Genomic DNA, 18,027 nt, shown 5'->3' with positions numbered 1-18,027 from the left:
TTATTACCTTGCTCAGGCTCTGCTTTTCATCTCTTTCCTCTTGATTACCAGCTACCTTGAGAACTGTGATCATGTTATTGAGTGTTGATTAAATCACTAGCTCCAATTTTATAATAAATACTCTCATGAGATTTCTAATGACTGATAGTGTGCCACTGAAACACATATTTAGTTTCTCTCTCTTTTTCTAGGATGCTATTCAGGCCATCAAGGAAACTGCCTTTGTGACATCTGAGTACCCTGTGATTCTGTCCTTTGAGAACCACTGCTCGTATGTGTTGGTTAATTTGGGAACACATTCATAGACCTGCCTGGTCAGTGTGTATGCCTCTTATCTGTATTATATGATGAACATCACTGTGTCACTTTGTGTGTTTCCAGCAAGCCTCAGCAGTACAAGTTGGCCCGATATTGTGAAGACATTTTTGGGGATTTGTTGCTCCGGGAGGCACTAGAAGGCTTTCCAGTAAGTCTTTATTCACTTATGAATGCTCCCCATCAAATGTTTTCTTTTGCATGCGCGTCTGATTCTAATCAAGCTGGATGTTTTCTCTGGCTTCTGAGATGGAGCCCGGGCGCCCTCTGCCCTCTCCCCGTGACCTCAGAAGGAAAATCCTAATTAAGAACCGAAGAATGAAACCAGAGGCTGAGCAGAGTGAGTTTAATGATCATGTGAAAATGAATCTGGCCTCAAACAGAGTGAAACACTGTCATCGCAAGTGCTTTCATGTAGAAGGATTGATTACGTCTTCAAAAGAAGGCTTTGTTTTGTTGCTTCTCTGCAATGCAGAACAGTACATGAAGCATAAAGTCAATGTGTGTTTGCATGTGTTTGTGTGGTGGTGCTTGTAAATGTGTGTTTGCATGTGTTTGTGTGGTGGTGCTTGTAAATGTGTGTTTGCATGTGTTTGTGCGACTGTGCTTGTGTGCAGAGGAGCTGGAGGATTTTAAGAGGCACATGGAAGCAGGTGAACTGAGCAGCTTTCCTAGTGCGGAGGAGAATGAAGGAGAAGCGTTTAACGGTGAGAAGCAAAGCAGATAATGCTGAGATGTGCTAGCTAGTGTTTTTGTCTCTCCTATTTCTCTGGAGTTTTGATTAGGAAGCTGCATGAGGTGAATGTTCAGTTGCTTTGTAGAAGAGAGTTTTTCTCCAGACAAGTACACACATTCCTACACATGTATGTATATTCTGTCTCTCTCTTTCTCTCAAGGCCAATTTACAGTCCAGGTGACAATTGTTGTTTGACAAAAAATTACGTAAGAGACAGACTTTGTGTCTGCTAGTGCGCCACAGACCTCATCGCCTTGTTAGTTAGCTAGGTGGCTGAGTTGCCATAGAAATTATATGTTCTGTTCTGAGCCAGTTTGTCATCAGCGACACATTATGAAAGCCCACAGGTGCTGAGCCTTCGCCAGACACTATTCATTTTTGTCAAGCGACACTTTTCACCTGGACAATAAATTCAGTTTCACACCACACACACACACACACACATCTACACACACAAACACCCCCACACACAAAAACACACACACACACACAAACACACACACACACACACACACACACACACACACACACACACACACATTCACGAGCGCACACGTGCACCTATTTAAAACAGTTCACCCCATTGAAAATAAAGAAATCTTCAGTCCTTTGAAAGCGTGTCCATTTCCTCCTACCTGCTCCCGTAGAGGTGGACGAGGCGCACCCGGAGCTGCAGCTGGGGGAGGCGTTCTGCTCCAGTGAGCCGAGCGGGCCGGAGGAGGAGGAGAGCGGCAGGGTAAGAGAGATGTTTCACCCTCACCCGCATGAATTATTCACATCTCATCTCACTGAATGATATGCTACAATGGCCTCGCCGGTGCCGGGAGAATGGCCTCCCACTGGAAGGTGCATGAGGTGAACCGCTAACTGGAGATGTTGAATCTCCACTGTGGAGTTTTTTAAGAATTCTTCATTGCCAATTGAAATACACCTGCCATTGAAATAAAGTTTTCTTTGACTCTGTCAGAAAATGACACAGGATGAAGTTGAGATATCAGAAGCCCCCTATCAAGAAAATGGCAAGAAGGTTGTAGGCTTTTTCACTTTTTTTTTTGAGGTGGACTTGTTCCATGCTCCTAACGCTCCTGTGTATGAATATGAATACAGTTGAATGACGTGTGAGAACTGAAAGCATGGCGCTGTGGTTCTTTAAAGGTTGGGGAGGCAAACATGGATGTCCAGGAGCTCATCAACAGCTACCACTATGTTGCAGCCACAACCAACGTCCACCCCTACCTCTCATCGATCGTCAATTATGCCCAGGCTGTGAAGTTTCTGGGCTTTGAAGTAGCTGAGGGTGTGTATATTAAGGCCCACTTTGTTACGCACATGAAAGATGGCTTATGTTTTGGTTCACTTAACAGCAAACTTTCTGGCCATATGGCGCTTTAATGTTGTGACAGCTCTGTTCAATTGTATTTGTCGGTGGCAACCATATGGATGCATTGCGGCTGTCTATCTGTCTCCGCCTTTACCTGTCACAGACAACAACATCCATCACAACATGTCCTCATTCAACGAAACGGTTGGCCTGGGACTGCTGAAGACGAGTGCCATTGAGTTTGTGAAGTATCCTTTTTTTAGCTGTGAGCTTTGCCGCACGCAGGCACCATAAGCCTGGTCTATCCATCACAAAGAGGGGCTTGAGAGGAGGCGAAACCAACAGAGAGATCACTTTTGGGAAAGTATGACTGATCATGCTTGAAAATGGAGCTCTGTGAACATGGGTCTTTTTTTCACTGTTAAAAGGCACAAGGGAAGGGGTGAATCAAAAGCAGCAAAAGAAAGCAGAAATGTTCATGGCCTTCTGAACAGGCCTTGAAGCGTATAGGGCAGAGGGGGGCTATGGTAGTCGGGGGCAAAGACCTTTGATCCAAAAATAACCCTTAGATTCTACCCCAATCCCCCCAAACTCCATGTCCTGTTTTTTTTCTGTTGTGTCCTGAATGAAACACATAGCTACAACAAGCGGCAGATGAGTCGCCTGTATCCCAAAGGGGGCCGAGTAGACTCCAGTAATTACATGCCTCAGATCTTCTGGAACGCCGGCTGCCAGATGGTGGCTCTGAACTTCCAGACCCCAGGTAATGCTAACTCTTATGTGGCCTCTCGCCAAAACAGCCCTATCTCCGTATGCATACACACACACACACACAGACACACACACACACACACACACACACACATGCACCATCACAAACACAAACACATGTACATTCAGCCCCTATGCCAGGAAACAGATGCTGCGTCAAAAAGTGCTATTTTGTCCCCAGAACATAGTCCTTGAAGCCAAAACATCAATCACCAACACACATACACACATTCGCAGACACACATACAGACACACAGGCACGCATTTTCACACTTCCACAGATGGTGGATTTCAGTAGGATAAGGTGTGCCTAGAACATACACTCTATTAGCATTTTACATGTAGTGTTTCCAGGATATAGGGAGAGTATTTATAATGCACAGGAACTCTCAGGGGTATACTGCTCCAATGTTTGGCCTAGAAACTTCCGTCAGTTCAGAGATGTCCATGAAGTCCATGAACAGGCTGTGACAGCGTGCTCACTCACAAACATCAGCTCGTCCATCTGTTGTTTAGAATTTATTCTGTCCAAGTTACACAGAGGCATTGATTTGTCAGTCATTTTGATTTGTCTGTGAGAGACTGTCAGGTTTAAGGAGTGGTTTACTATCAAGAAAAACAACACAGTTAAGCCTCATACGTCAACTAAGGAATCAAAAACTTGACAGTGGTAACATGACGGCTGCAGTCATTAACACCCAAGCAGAACTAGTGTCTTCATGTTCATCGTGAATGAAGATTAGCGTCATTTAAGATGAAGCACACACTGACCCCAGGTCAGTCAGGTGTCAGGTCAGAGGCTCGATGATGAGTTCCATGACAAATAATGGAAATCAAATCGATGTGAAAGGCTTTTATTCACGTTCAGGACTGAGCTCTAATAATCATCATTCACTCAAGCATCGACGCAGCACAGGTAACATGTACATTGTAGTTGTATTGAACTAAGACTCAGGGGAAAATGTCATAAGCTGCTGTCACAGCCTATCCATGGACAACAGAATGTCAGAAATAGGTCTGGAGTCTCCCTAAGGCTAACCAGATAGGGACCATGCCTCTGTTCTTGATCCTGAACTGAACAGAGAGGAAACTTTGCAAGTCTAATCACACTCACCCAATGCTCTTTCCACATTTTTTTATATATTGCCATGGTTACTGCATCCGTGCCGCCGTCTGTGTGAGTTGAGCTTGGCACCGGCACCAGGGCTAATTACTTCTGATTAGTTCACCACATTCAGCTCGATTCTTACACTGCAGCAGTGTTTCACGCATGATGCAAGTATATTGATAACACCTGGTGTTACCGCTAGCCATAACATTTAGACATTCAGTCATTTAGCAGACGCTTTTATCCAAAGCGACGAACAATCAAGCTACGAGCAATAGAGACCTAGTGTAACAACAACAACTGCTCTCAAATCATGGCGCATTGTGTACAGAGGCTCAAATAGGCACATGAATGAAAACACACTCTGTCAAATCAAAGTGTGAGTTGTAAATTATCCTCATTGGAGGCAGTCTCAGTTTATGCCTTTGTGTCACATGTGTAAGAAAGACATTAAAGCTGCTGAAACACAAATAACATTACATTTTAAAGCTATAATTAAAATACATACAGAAAGAATGTAGTCTTACACATTTGAACGCTCTGTAATCAGTAACTAAAAGGACCACATTGTGTGGCTGCTTTAATCAGTGAGAGAATGTCCTAAGAGATAAGAATCCCCACCTGCCAAAGGTTTTGTGGTGAACTGTCAGCATGAACTCTGAAGCCATCATGTACTGCAGCTTTAAACTAAATATTTGATGTAGCTCAATATCATCTGGCCCACAATAGCACAATTACCTTTGCCAATTAAATTACACAGTAATTTACAGCCCAGTAATTTAATTTAGATCACTTTACTCATGTATTTATTTATGTCTTGATTTACTGACTGCATCTCTCTGTCCGACTGAACCCAGTCTGACCCCGTGACTCATAACTCTTCTGTTTCTGTTTGGAGATCTGTCCATGCAGCTGAACCAGGGCAAGTTTGAATACAACGGCTCATGCGGGTGAGGAGACCTCCACGTCAGACACATTCCATCTCTGCTGCATCCTCTGCTCTGGCATCATAAAAGTGGAGCCGTGGTGCTGTTTTGGCATTTGGCTACCACGTGAATGTCAAACAGTGGTTGCGCAAGCATGTAAACCTCGTCACAGGAGATCCCTTCAAGAACCCTGCTCTCTTGTCAAGTTTACTCACAGACAAAAAGGAAAGCACTCTCTCTCTCTCGATCTCTCTCTCTCTCTCTGTCACACACACACACACACACATGGCCATTGTCTTTTGATGTGCTGGCGCTTGGCCCTAATGCATTGCTATGCCAGCCCGGCTGCTTGTATTGAACAGTTGGCAGAGGAAATTCCCTCTTGTTGAATAAGGAAGCGCCAATCGCTAGCTGTGAAGTGGAGCTGTGCATAATCGCTGCCCCGTGACACTGAGAAAAAAACTCCCACATATTAATCAGTGCATTCATCAAGGCTGCACCCATGCCACATCTATTAGTGTGATGTTCCCTTGCGTGTATATTGAATATTGGACAAGGGAGACTTCATTAAATGGGTCGTTGAGTTGAGGGTACAGGAGATAATGGCTTTAATAATGAATTGTAGCCTCCTTCTGCTGTCACATGCTCTGAACAGAAACAAATGCAAATGCCTGTTTTGACATTGGCCCGGCCCGGCTGTCCAATCTGCTCTCCTGCAGGTACCTGCTGAAGCCCGACTTCATGCAGCGGCCCGATCGGATGTTCGATCCCTTCTCCGAGACCCCAGTTGATGGTGTGATAGCGGCCATGTGCAGTGTTCAGGTGAGTCACTCTCTGTGGTAACTTTAGGCAGGTGTGGATAGCAGCCTCCGCCATTCTGTGTTTTTTTCTCCTCTGAAGGTTTTCTCCGGTCAGTTTTTGTCCGACAAGAAGATCGGGACGTACGTGGAGGTGGACATGTACGGGCTGCCCACAGACACCATCAGGAAAGAATTCAGAACCAAGATGGTGATGAATAATGGGCTCAATCCACTTTACAACTCTGAACCTTTTGAGTTCAGAAAGGTAGGCGTATGGAAACTCACTATGGTGTCACTATGTATATGTTGAGATTAATCCCCACGCCCACACGGGTGCAGTTCTGCTTCATGGTGCTTTTCTTAGCCATGAGGACGTTCTGTCTTGTGCTTACATGTCATCTTGTATTCATTCTCTGTCTTTCTCTTTCTTTCACACATAACTCCCCGAACACTCACACACTATCTCTCTCTCACACACACACACAAACACACTTTATCTCTCTCACACACACACATTCACACTCACACTATCTCTCTCTCATACACACACACAAACACACTTTATCTCTCTCTCTCTCTTCTCTCTCTCTTTTTTTCTCTGTCACTCACGCACACACACACACTCACAGTCACACTCACACTCACACGCACACTATCTCTCTCTCACACACACACACTCACACTCTGTCTCTCTCTCACACACACATGTGCGTAAAATACCCATGTATATGCGCATGCGGTCTCCCCTCAGGTTATCCTACCAGACCTGGCTGTTCTGAGAATAGCTGTGTATGATGACAACAATAAGCTGATTGGCCAAAGGATTCTCCCCCTGGACGGGTTGCAGGCAGGGTACAGACACATCTCCCTGAGGAACGAGGGCAACAAGCCGCTCTCACTGCCCACTGTCTTCTGCAACATCGTCCTCAAAACATATGTGCCCGATGGCTTTGGGGGTGAGAAGATTGCCTTCGCATCCTGTTTATCCCACAGCACCATGTTTCGACCTCAATTCAGAGAGCTTCCTCTCATGTTTTCTTCTTCCTCCTCCTTAAGGAAAGCTCCATAATCTCTTATTGTGTGTGTGTGTGTGTGTGTGTGTGTGTGTGTGTGTTAGTGTGTGTGTGTGTGTGTGTGTGTGTGTGTGTGTGTGTGTGTGTGTGTGTGTGTAAATCTGGTTGATGTTGCTGTTTGTGGTCAGAGTTGAGCCCATCACTGAATGTGTAAAGGGAAACCCGAGTATATGTTTAGAAATGGGGCAAATCTGTTCTGTCTATTCTGTTGCTGTCAAGGATTCTTTTGTTGTTGTAATACCCTGTCTTACCCGGTGTAGCCTTGCCTCTTAGCATCAAAATGTATGAGAATAATAATTTGTGTCTTGCAGCCATTGTGGATGCGTTGTCTGACCCAAAGAGGTTCTTATCCGTCACTGAGAAGAGGGTGGACCAGATGAAGGCCATGGGCATAGAGGAGGTGAGTGTCTCTCTTGATAGCGTCTTTACCAGTAGAATGGGCATAGAGGAGGTGAGTGTCTCTCTTGATAGCGTCTTCACCAGCAGAATGGGCATAGAAGAGGTGTGTCTCTCTTGATAGCGTCTTCACCAGCAGAATGACTCCACTCAGACCCAGTGATAGGAGTGTTCATCATAACATACTGACGTGTGATTGAGGATTTCTCAACATCTTTTGATCAGCCTGCTGCTATGCTTTCTGACTTACGTTTCATGTTATTATTTGTACCTTGCTGCTTGCTTCTGATTTACTGATGGCACTAGGTTGATTGAGCCCTTTCCTCTGACCATGACCAACGGCCCATCAGGCCTCCGTCATACATCTCCAGTCACGTTGTCGTGTGATCACTCTGCCCTCTCTCCATCTGAGCCCAAAATAACCCCAGCATCCCATGAGGTCATCTCAGGAGAACTTAACTCACGGCTCTGTGATGACAGCGTGTAATTGTACCGCCGTGCGCTCCCTGCTTGTTCACTGTGATTTATTTGATTGTTTGCCCAGTGTGACATCGTGGATGTGCTGAGCGACAGCTCCAAGAGCGATAAAAAGCGGAAGGTGAGCCAGGTGAAGGCCAGCGTCAGCCCGTGTGGGAGCCCCGAGCTCAGGCACACCTCCACGGCAGGACAGCAGCCCGCCGGCTCCTCAGCAGCAACGGGTACGTAACAGGAACGGGCTTCAAGCATTTACTAATGACAAATAATGCCAATGCCTTTTAACCTGCCTTTTGACATCTTTCCCACCAGGCCTATCCTGAGGTGAAGGGGTAAATGTGTAGCTTACTGTGATCTCCTTTTCAACTTGGGATTTTGAGTATTTGTGATTTCCCTCTCTCTTAGATACAGCCCTGCTGGTGCATCCCGTGAGTGTGGATGACTTGAAGCAGACGAAGGTGAGGCGCGCTCCAGGAGGTGTTCATGTTCAGCACTGAAGTAGAAACCTGGCTGTGTTCAAAGTCAATCGGCACCGTCAGTACCTAACTGAAGCTGTGCACACAGTCTGAATGACTGGGGGTGGGGTGGGGTGGGGGGTGGGGGGGGGGGGGGGGGGATTTAAATTCAGCCATGCACAGCCAGGCTAAAAGGACACCTCAGAATGACTGGTTGACTTCACTGAAAGCTTCCAAAGATGAAACGCACAATGTTTTGTGCTTCAAAGCGGATTTCTCTCTGGACATTCCTTTGCTTTTTCGTTTTTCTTTACTTTCACCAAGACATTTGGATGACTAAATCACCAGCACCTTGTGGTTCATCTAATCATTTCCTAGAGCAAGAGGTCATATGTGGTGAACATCCCTTACAGACTAAGTATTTGCAAGTAAATTATCGTATTACTGCATTGCTCTGTAAGCTTCTTATTTCAAAGATCAAAAAGACCCCAATTTTTCATCCTTTGTAAGACCAGAGCTGTTAATGCAACATTTGACTTGCGGTAGCTCATACTACGTTCTGGGTAAAGGGGATGACTGGGGCTAAACAGGACAGGTCTGAGTCACTGTTCAGATGGCAAACCCCAGAGGTCACACTCCCCACTAGTGACGTGATAAGACCTCTGAGAGCCAGTAGGGGGTGCACTTCTTCCCCCAGTGCATCGGACAGTGATGGCTCTTGTAAAAATGTTTTTGGTTCCCATTTTAGTCAGTGAATTATATATGACTTCTGGTGCAGTATTGCTCAACAAATGGCTGCCACAACTGCCATAACTATCAGTGTTCCATTGATGGACTGAGCCACTCGCAGGAAACAATGAGGTACTGGCATCAGGCTGACCAATCAGGCTGACCGACTGGGCTGACCGACTGGGCTGATTGCAGGCATGAGCTCCAGTCAAGTAGCTAACAATCAACATCAGCGCTCTGAAGCACTTCGAGCAGCCTGTGCCCAGTAACATCAGCGCTCTGGAGCACTTCGAGCAGCCTGTGCCCAGTAACATCAGCCCTCTGGAGCACTTCGAGCAGCCTGTGCCCAGTAACATCAGCCCTCTGGCAGCCTGTGCCCAGTAACATCAGCGCTCTGGAGCACTTCGAGCAGCCTGTGCCCAGTAACATCAGCACTTCGAGCAGCCTGTGCCCAGTAACATCAGCGCTCTGGAGCACTTCGAGCAGCCTGTGCCCAGTAACATCAGCCCTCTGGAGCACTTCGAGCAGCCTGTGCCCAGTAACATCAGCGCTCTGGAGCACTTCGAGCAGCCTGTGCCCAGTAACATCAGCACTTCGAGCAGCCTGTGCCCAGTAACATCAGCGCTCTGGAGCACTTCGAGCAGCCTGTGCCCAGTAACATCAGCACTTCGAGCAGCCTGTGCCCAGTAACATCAGCCCTCTGGAGCACTTCGAGCAGCCTGTGCCCAGTAACATCAGCCCTCTGAAGCACTTCGAGCAGCCTGTGCCCAGTAACATCAGCGCTCTGGAGCACTTCGAGCAGCCTGTGCCCAGTAACATCAGCACTTCGAGCAGCCTGTGCCCAGTAACATCAGCGCTCTGGAGCACTTCGAGCAGCCTGTGCCCAGTAACATCAGCACTTCGAGCAGCCTGTGCCCAGTAACATCAGCCCTCTGGAGCACTTCGAGCAGCCTGTGCCCAGTAACATCAGCCCTCTGGAGCACTTCGAGCAGCCTGTGCCCAGTAACATCAGCCCTCTGGAGCACTTCGAGCAGCCTGTGCCCAGTAACATCAGCCCTCTGAAGCACTTCGAGCAGCCTGTGCCCAGTAACATCAGCCCTCTGGAGCACTTCGAGCAGCCTGTTCCCAGTAACATCAGCCCTCTGAAGCACTTCGAGCAGCCTGTGCCCAGTAACATCAGCCCTCTGAAGCACTTCGAGCAGCCTGTGCCCAGTAACATCAGCCCTCTGAAGCACTTCGAGCAGCCTGTGCCCAGTAACATCAGCCCTCTGGCAGCCTGTGCCCAGTAACATCAGCGCTCTGGAGCACTTCGAGCAGCCTGTGCCCAGTAACATCAGCCCTCTGGAGCACTTCGAGCAGCCTGTGCCCAGTAACATCAGCGCTCGAGCAGCCTGAGCCCAGTCACTCAGTTCAGCAGCTAAAAGCTTCATTGATCTCCATGTGTACGTCTCTTGTATGCTGGCTGAAAATGACTATAGTAAAATGCAGTATTTATGTGAAATCTTTCAAAGACAGGTATACAATCATGCTCAACACATGAGAGAACATGAAAATTGCGCCATTGCGCAAAATGGTTCACTCTTCCAGCCAAGTGAAGCATTCAGAAATCGTCCTCAGCCTGAAGACCATTAAGCTTGGCCAAATGCTGGATGGAGGCTCCACCAGCCTATCCCATTCCATCCCTCCAAATGAAGCAGGCACATGGAGAGGCCCCTGCTTTTATTATTCTATGTTATTTTCTTCCTGTTACCCAGCCATTCAGACTACACAAGTCATCACTCAGTGCTCGAGTGCTCAAGTGTTTTCTTCCTCTGACAGACCTACCTCAAACTGGTGAAGGAGCAGCAGCGGGGGCTTAGTGCCTTAAAGAAGAAACATGCAAAGGTAAAGAAAGGTCATGCTTCAAGCACCGTTTTCTCCTGAATAGGTGTTCTTTTTCTCACCTTATGCATTTTGGTTTTTTTTATGGTGGTGTCAGGCGGTGTTTTCTGCCAAATATTCTCCGAATTGACAGAACTAGGTAAAACCATGAGCAGGTTGTGTTCGTGTTCCTGTGTGTGTGTTTCATGACCAGGTTGTGTTCCTGTGTGTGTTTCAGACCAGGTTGTGTTCCTGTGTGTGTTTCATGAACAGGTTGTGTGTGTGTTTCATGAGCAGGTTGTGTTCCTGTGTGTGTTTCATGAGCAGGTTGTGTGTGTGTTTCATGAGCAGGTTGTGTTCCTGTGTGTGTTTCATGAGCAGGTTGTGTTTGTGTTCCTGTGTGTGTGTTTCATGAGCAGGTTGTGTTCCTGTGTGTGTTTCAGGAGCAGGTTGTGTGTGTGTGTGTGTTTCAGGAGCAGGTTGTGTGTGTGTGTTTCATGAGCAGGTTGTGTTTGTGTTCCTGTGTGTGTTTCATGAGCAGGTTGTGTTTGTGTTTCTGTGTGTGTGTTTCATGACCAGGTTGTGTTCCTGTGTGTGTTTCAGACCAGGTTGTGTTTGTGTTCTTGTGTGTGTGTTTCATGAGCAGGTTGTGTTCCTGTGTGTGTTTTAGGAGCAACCTGTGTGTGTGTTTCATGAGCAGGTTGTGTGCTGTGTGTGTTTCATGAGCAGGTTGTGTTCCTGTGTGTGTTTCATGAGCAGGTTGTGTTCCTGTGCGTGTTTCATGAGCAGGTTGTGTTCCTGTGCGTGTTTCATGAGCAGGTTGTGTTCCTGTGTGTGTTTCATGAGCAGGTTGTGTTCCTGTGTGTGTTTCATGAGCAGGTTGTGTTTGTGTTCCTGTGTGTGTGTTTCATGAGCAGGTTGTGTGTGTGTTTGTTTCATGAGTAGGTTGTGTTCCTGTGTGTGTTTCATGAGCAGGTTGTGTTCCTGTGTGTGTTTCATGACCAGGTTGTGTGCCTGTGTGTGTTTCATGAGCAGGTTGTGTTCCTGTGTGTGTTTCATGACCAGGTTGTGTTCCTGTGCGTGTTTCATGAGCAGGTTGTGTTCCTGTGTGTGTGTTTCATGAGCAGGTTGTGTTCCTGTGTGTGTGTTTCATGAGCAGGTTGTGTTTGTGTTCCTGTGTGTGTTTCATGAGCAGGTTGTGTTCCTGTGTGTGTTTTCATGAGCAGGTTGTGTTTGTGTTCCTGTGTGTGTTGCAGGAGCAGCTGGTGATGCAGAGGACTCACAGCACACAAGTGGACAGAATTGTAAGTCAGCACAACAAGGAGAAGGGGACTCTGGAGAAACAGCTGGAAAAAGCCGTTAAGAAAGCGAGGTATGATGTATTGTGACTTTGCTGTGAGTCATCTGGAGCCGTTTCAGTGCAATTAGTGAGAAATCTAATGAACGTCAGACAAAAGCACGTCAACAGCGAGACTAATGCGGTGGAGGCCAGCGTTTCTCCAGCCATGTGTTCGCTCAGTCCTTTAAATGATCTATTGCAGTGAAAAGAACAGTTCCCATCTGAAGATGGAGACAGACTTCAAACTCCAGACCGTAAGCGCGGAGCACAAAGAAAAGGTATGTGGGGGCAGTCCTTCCCTTCAGAGACATCAGATAGAATACATTACTACCATGTAGGAAAACAGTGAGCAGAACAGGCTGAAAGTGAAACTCATTTGCCCCCCCTTTACCTCCACGCTCCTCAGGTGAACGAGCTGGTGTCCCAGCAGTGTGGCGAGTGGTCGGGGCTGATCGGTGGTCACGGCGCGGAGAGCCAGGCGCTGCGGGACCAGCACGTGCTGCAGCAGTGTGAGCTCCTGAAGGCTCTGTTAGCGTCCCTCCAGCAGCAGCACCGCCAGCAGCTGCAGCTCATCCACAACCAGTGAGGCTCACGATCACTGCTCTCATGGGCCATAACCTGGGCTTTCTCATAGGCTCATAGTGTTCACATATGTCTGCTTCCATTAAACCCAACCCATGGTGCGATTGATGCTTTAGATTGCATTGTTTGAACAAGTGTGCACCAAGTAAATGTCCCTGTACCCCCTAAAAGGTTGCTTCCAGTCTGCTTGCAGCAAACGGTTGCTGTTTATGTGTGGGAATGAAACTCGATCTCATCTATGTGTATTCATTTAGCAAACACCTTTATTCAAGTCACTTACAGTATAGTTTCTGCCGTCAGTGTGTGTGCTTGTTAACACCTCACTCTACCAGGTGAGCTACAATCGGATTCAATCTGAGATACAATCTGGTCATTGCAGTCAAACCCCAAATATTTTCCAGCACATAATATTTGGTGGATTTGGATCAAAAACTAGACAAGTTCAAAGGACATTACCCTCATATAGATGGTGCCTTTACTTTCCCAGTGCGTTCTGTTTTCAGTGCAGTAGTACTTGCACACTGCAAGCTCACTCAGTCTGTGTTGAAGCTTCATTCTGGGCATTATTCAAAGCCTGGTTTCATCACTCTGCCCAATCAGTGCATTGTCTGTTCATCCACATGGCTTGTGTCAGGTTTTATGTATTAGTGTGAACCTAATCCATAACAAAACATCAGAGCAAGAGTATATCATGTTATATATTTTATATTCAACAAGTCATCTAGAGAAAAGTTTTTGACTGTTCCATTTTCAGACTGCTGGTAGCCTTTGATTCTCTGCTTGATGAATAGTGGGCTCTCTTGTGGAGTTACAGTATCAAGAGGAAAGTTTTAGAAGTTCCTAAATGTATTACCCATGCAATGCAAGTGTGATTTCTGGCAACCTCAAATTCTCCCCCGATCCACAGTGATGTCTTCAATTGATTTGAAAAAAAAAGTAATGGCCTTGCAACCTTCCTTTTACATCTTCCCAGTGATAGCCTCCAGGTCTGCATTCAAGCTCAAGGGATTCTTTCTAGTCCTGCCTCTTGCTTTTCTTCAGCTGAAAACAACAACTAGATCTAGACGAGACCATGCTCTTAGCGACGGACATTCATATTCACTGGCTATTAAATCAGAATGGCTGCTGTTTGATTTAAGATTGTAATTCATTATGCTGGTAATGTTTATAGCCAGTTAAACTGAGTTTTTACCTCCTCTCAGCATATTTCTCGTCATCTGTCATATAGAACCGATTATTTCATTTTAAACATGCTAAAATGAAATGGAATTTGAAAACGAGGTCTGGACATGGGTAATTGAGCTATATCTTTGAAACCTATGAATGACTCATTAAAGCCCAGATCCTTGAGATGCATGTGAAGTATAATTTCAGATTAAATTCTTTATCGATACAAATGTGTTACCACCCAACCCCTCAGGGAGTCTAAATTAAAGCAGAATTATGGTCGTCATTTACTTATTTATTACAGCAATGATGGAGATCGGACCAGGATCTCATTGGAATTGTGACACTGATATTTTAATATTGTAGGAATCTTTAAACAAAAGAGCTCATTTTTGTGACTTTCCAAAGGCATGGTAAAGAGGTTCGAGCCAAGCAGGCCAAATCCTCCATGGAGAGCGGCAAAGCTATCAGTCAAGATAAAAGTATCAAAAACAAAGCCGAGAGAGAAAGGTAGGAGAATTTCCCTTTTAAACAATTCCTTTTGGATTGTCATGCTGTTTTGTCCTTCAAATCCTTCCCACTTACTGTTGGGTAGACCTCTGTAGTATGGCGGCCCTGTAGAACATAAAGAATACAAGAGTAGTGTCCAGGGTGTCCTGCTGTGAAATTGTTCTCCTCTCCTGTGACAGGAGGGTGCGGGAGCTGAACAGCTGCAACACAAAAAAGTTCCTGGAGGAGAGAAAAAGGGTAATCTCATTGTGAGAAGTGTATGTGTGTGTGTGTGTGTGTGTGTGTGTGTGTGTGTCTCTGTGTGTGTGTGTGTGTGTGTGTGTGTGTGTCTCTGTGTGTGTGTGTGAGTTTGTCTGTGTGTGTCTGTCTGTATATTTGTGTCTGTCTGCGTACATGTACTGTGTGTGTATTGGCGAGCTCCGTGACATAACAGCCCCAATGTTGCCGACAGCTCTACATGAAGCAGTCAGAGGAGACGGAGCAGCTCCAGAAAGCCCAGCGTGAACAGCAGGACAAGCTGGAGAAGTGCATTGAGCAGGTACCGGCATGCACGCCCTCCAAGTCAGAAAAAAGCACTTAGGCATGGCAGTCTTTTCAGCTGCGGTGCATCTCCATCACTTGTCATTTGCTACCATGTGCCAAGACATAAACCCCATTTCCAATTCAAGGACAATCTCCTCTCCCCCCCCCCCCCCTCCCTTTTCAGCTTTTGCGCTCACATCACTCAAAGTATCACAGTGAAGGTAAGTTTCGTCTGTTCCTCGCCCCGCTCAAATTAACTCAACATGTCTCTTGACTCATGATTGTTTCATTGGCTCCTCCAGTATGTAGCAGCAAGGTGGATTATGCCTGTGAAGTGTTGCTGCAGACATCAGTCTAAAGTGACGTGAGGAAGCTTGCAGAGTTCCCCAGGGTGATCTGTTTATTTCACCAGCTGAAAGGCTTCATGATGGCAAGAGCTGCTCTACCAATGGATGTTCTTTAATGAGAGAGAAAGAGAGAGAGATAGACAGATGGATGGACAAAGAAAAAGAGAGAGAGAGAAAGTGAAAACCACCTTCATGAATGTTTCATGTGCGCTGGTAGGTGTTGCAGCAGTGGAAGAAAAAGAGAATTCAGAGGAGCTGAATAAATAGCTTAATAATCAGATATTTCTCCAAGGAGAAAGCATACACACCTAAATAATGCACAAACAGAACTTCACCCAACTCTTTTCTCATACTCTGAAATGCTATTCTGTGACTACTCCGTTGTGTGCTATAAGGCCTTCGGCTCTGCAGTCTGTGTCTATGTCTATGTCATGCATTTTAAACCCCTGTGATGAAACCCTATTGAAATATGTTCACAGTGCCCACCAGATACGCCCGCCTTGCTAATGTGATATTGTACATTCTTGCCCGTCAGAGAGAGAGAGAGAGAGGGAGAGAGAGAGAGAGAGAGAGAGAGAGAGAATGAGAGTGTGTGTGAGAGAGAGAGAATGAGAGAGAGAGAGTAAGAGAATGAGAGAGAGAGAGTGAGAGAGAGAGAGAGAATGAGAGTGTGAGAGAGGCGAGAGCAAGGCAGAGAGAGAGAGTGAGAGAGAGAGAATGAGAGTGTGAGAGGGAGAGAGCGAGGGTCTCAGGAGGCACTAGCTAGGGTGTGTTTGTGGAGTTGCCTCCCTGCATTAGCCGCTGAGCTCAGCTGAAACGGTGCTGACCTGAACGTGTATCAGCTCCTCTGCCACTGAGGGGAATGTTGGCGTGTGGAACTGACATTTTCCATTCTTGTCTCCCTCCTTCCACTTGAGACAGAGCCACTGTGCTAGCTCTTGTTTGTGTGCTCCAGGAGCTCAATCAGTAGTCTGAGGTGCTAGCATGTCCAAGGTCAAGAATTCAGTCTCCACAAACCCAATCCACTCTGGAGAACAAAGTGGGCTCTGTGCTGTAGTTTCCTTCTCCTTAAAGCCAAGAGTAAATGTTATAAGAGATGGGAGTCATGTCGGATGGATTTTAGGATATGTTATTTCTGTGCAAGTGTATCCATAGCCTTTCTTGATCTTCTGTCAACAGGGCAACAAGATGCAGAGAGAGAGGAAAGAGGAAAGACAACAGGCAAGCCACAGTGATGCAACAAGGAGTCAAACATAATGAAGGAGGCAGTTTTTTTACAGTACAAATCAGAGAGAGAGAGATTTTGTAATATTCATTGATTTGGTTTAATCTCACTTACTAATCTAATTACATGTATTTATTATGTTTTTATGAGAACACATGTTATTTTGTTATCAAAATGCCACCTTGTTACCTGTGTTATATTTACTTTTCATGTCTGGATATGAACCGGTGAACACAGCCATTAGAAGTGGGCCCGCTAATGAATGACTCTCACTTTCATTGCTAATGGTGACACATTTATAATGGTTGAGGGAGTGAGGTAGGCCATCAAAGGCTCTTGAGTTCCAATGGCGTTTCAACAGATCAAACCTACTTTACTGAACTACCCGCCCAGAATTGAGCCTCTCTGCCGCTTTGGCATTCAAAAACCCTTGCAGGTTTGTGTTCAAATGTAAATGCTTTTAGTACATTTCAAAGACTGATGCACATTTTGTTCTGTTTTGTTTCTATGAACCTACTACTACAGCTGATTTTATGATGTTTATTTTTTTTTAGGAAGGAGCCCAGTTTGAACAAAAACACATTTATAGTAAACTTAACTCTATAAGTAAACTCTAATGCATATTTTGCCTGTTTTGGGTTGTAAACATATTTTATCTGTGTTGTGTAGGTTTCATAATGTGATTTGTCATTGTTAACCTGGGAAAATAGTGTTCTAATTTAAAAGCACTGTTGGCATGCACTTTGTATTCACATGCCATCTTGGTATTCTGTCCATGGTCTGTATAATCCGGTACTTTGATGTCAGCTATTACAACACTGTTTTATAATGCCAAGGTACGTATAGCTGTAGAAAGTATGGCATTACACTGTACCTCCAGCATCATTATGTCTGACATTAAACTGGGCTTGTACATTTAAAATGGAAATGGGTGAAAATGGCTTTTTAAATGTAAAATAAGGCCAACACAAACTAGACACACCATATAATATACCATGGTAAAATGCCACGTAATATGACATCACATCAAGTCAGAGAATGAACAAGAAGTAAGTCAAAATACAAGACATTTTCCGTTCCTAGAAAAGTGTGTTATGCTGAGAGATTCCATCTCTGGTGACAGTAGACTAAAAAAGGTTGTTGTATATCTTATTCTGAGTTTAATGGAAGGAATTATTGTTTGTGAATGTGGCGGCTGTACACTGATAGGGTGTCAAGCAGTACCTGTGAGTTATGTTCTAAATTTGAGCATTTTGTAAACTTTACATGTACACATAAGCAATAGTATGAGCTTCATTTTATAACTGTACCTGGCATTTATTTGCAAAGTTTTGAAAAATATGCATATTTATCTGAAACATAGGATTATTA

The 18,027-nt window shown here is 45.5% G+C and overlaps 1 protein-coding gene across 6 annotated transcripts in view; it reads left to right on the top strand.

The window, feature by feature from the left end:
- Nucleotides 1-17,578, top strand: part of LOC105909428 (1-phosphatidylinositol 4,5-bisphosphate phosphodiesterase beta-4) — a 30,037-nt gene extending 12,459 nt beyond the window's left edge. For 2 of the 6 annotated variants that reach the window (XM_031579729.2, XM_031579728.2), the window contains exons 14-38: nucleotides 192-271; nucleotides 382-466; nucleotides 556-655; nucleotides 933-1,022; nucleotides 1,699-1,787; nucleotides 2,019-2,078; nucleotides 2,207-2,348; nucleotides 2,536-2,620; nucleotides 3,011-3,135; nucleotides 5,150-5,201; nucleotides 5,897-5,999; nucleotides 6,078-6,242; nucleotides 6,729-6,933; nucleotides 7,362-7,450; nucleotides 7,991-8,144; nucleotides 8,326-8,378; nucleotides 10,923-10,988; nucleotides 12,221-12,336; nucleotides 12,506-12,581; nucleotides 12,710-12,885; nucleotides 14,461-14,562; nucleotides 14,742-14,799; nucleotides 15,014-15,100; nucleotides 15,269-15,305; nucleotides 16,611-17,578. In XM_031579729.2, the coding sequence (XP_031435589.1) occupies nucleotides 192-271; nucleotides 382-466; nucleotides 556-655; nucleotides 933-1,022; nucleotides 1,699-1,787; nucleotides 2,019-2,078; nucleotides 2,207-2,348; nucleotides 2,536-2,620; nucleotides 3,011-3,135; nucleotides 5,150-5,201; nucleotides 5,897-5,999; nucleotides 6,078-6,242; nucleotides 6,729-6,933; nucleotides 7,362-7,450; nucleotides 7,991-8,144; nucleotides 8,326-8,378; nucleotides 10,923-10,988; nucleotides 12,221-12,336; nucleotides 12,506-12,581; nucleotides 12,710-12,885; nucleotides 14,461-14,562; nucleotides 14,742-14,799; nucleotides 15,014-15,100; nucleotides 15,269-15,305; nucleotides 16,611-16,666 (2,451 nt within the window). In that variant the 3' untranslated portion in view covers nucleotides 16,667-17,578. The remainder of the gene's footprint in view (nucleotides 1-191; nucleotides 272-381; nucleotides 467-555; nucleotides 656-932; nucleotides 1,023-1,698; nucleotides 1,788-2,018; nucleotides 2,079-2,206; nucleotides 2,349-2,535; nucleotides 2,621-3,010; nucleotides 3,136-5,149; nucleotides 5,202-5,896; nucleotides 6,000-6,077; nucleotides 6,243-6,728; nucleotides 6,934-7,361; nucleotides 7,451-7,990; nucleotides 8,145-8,325; nucleotides 8,379-10,922; nucleotides 10,989-12,220; nucleotides 12,337-12,505; nucleotides 12,582-12,709; nucleotides 12,886-14,460; nucleotides 14,563-14,741; nucleotides 14,800-15,013; nucleotides 15,101-15,268; nucleotides 15,306-16,610) is intronic. The other 4 variants (XM_012838055.3, XM_031579730.2, XM_031579733.2 and 1 more) reach the window with 4 other exon arrangements.
- The last annotated feature ends 449 nt before the right edge of the window (nucleotides 17,579-18,027 follow it).

This window comes from Clupea harengus, chromosome 14 (genome assembly GCF_900700415.2).
Source record: "Clupea harengus chromosome 14, Ch_v2.0.2, whole genome shotgun sequence".
NCBI classification, from domain to species: Eukaryota; Metazoa; Chordata; class Actinopteri; order Clupeiformes; family Clupeidae; genus Clupea; species Clupea harengus.
Note: the sequence above shows the minus strand (reverse complement) of the source record. Positions and strands in the feature narration are given on the sequence as shown.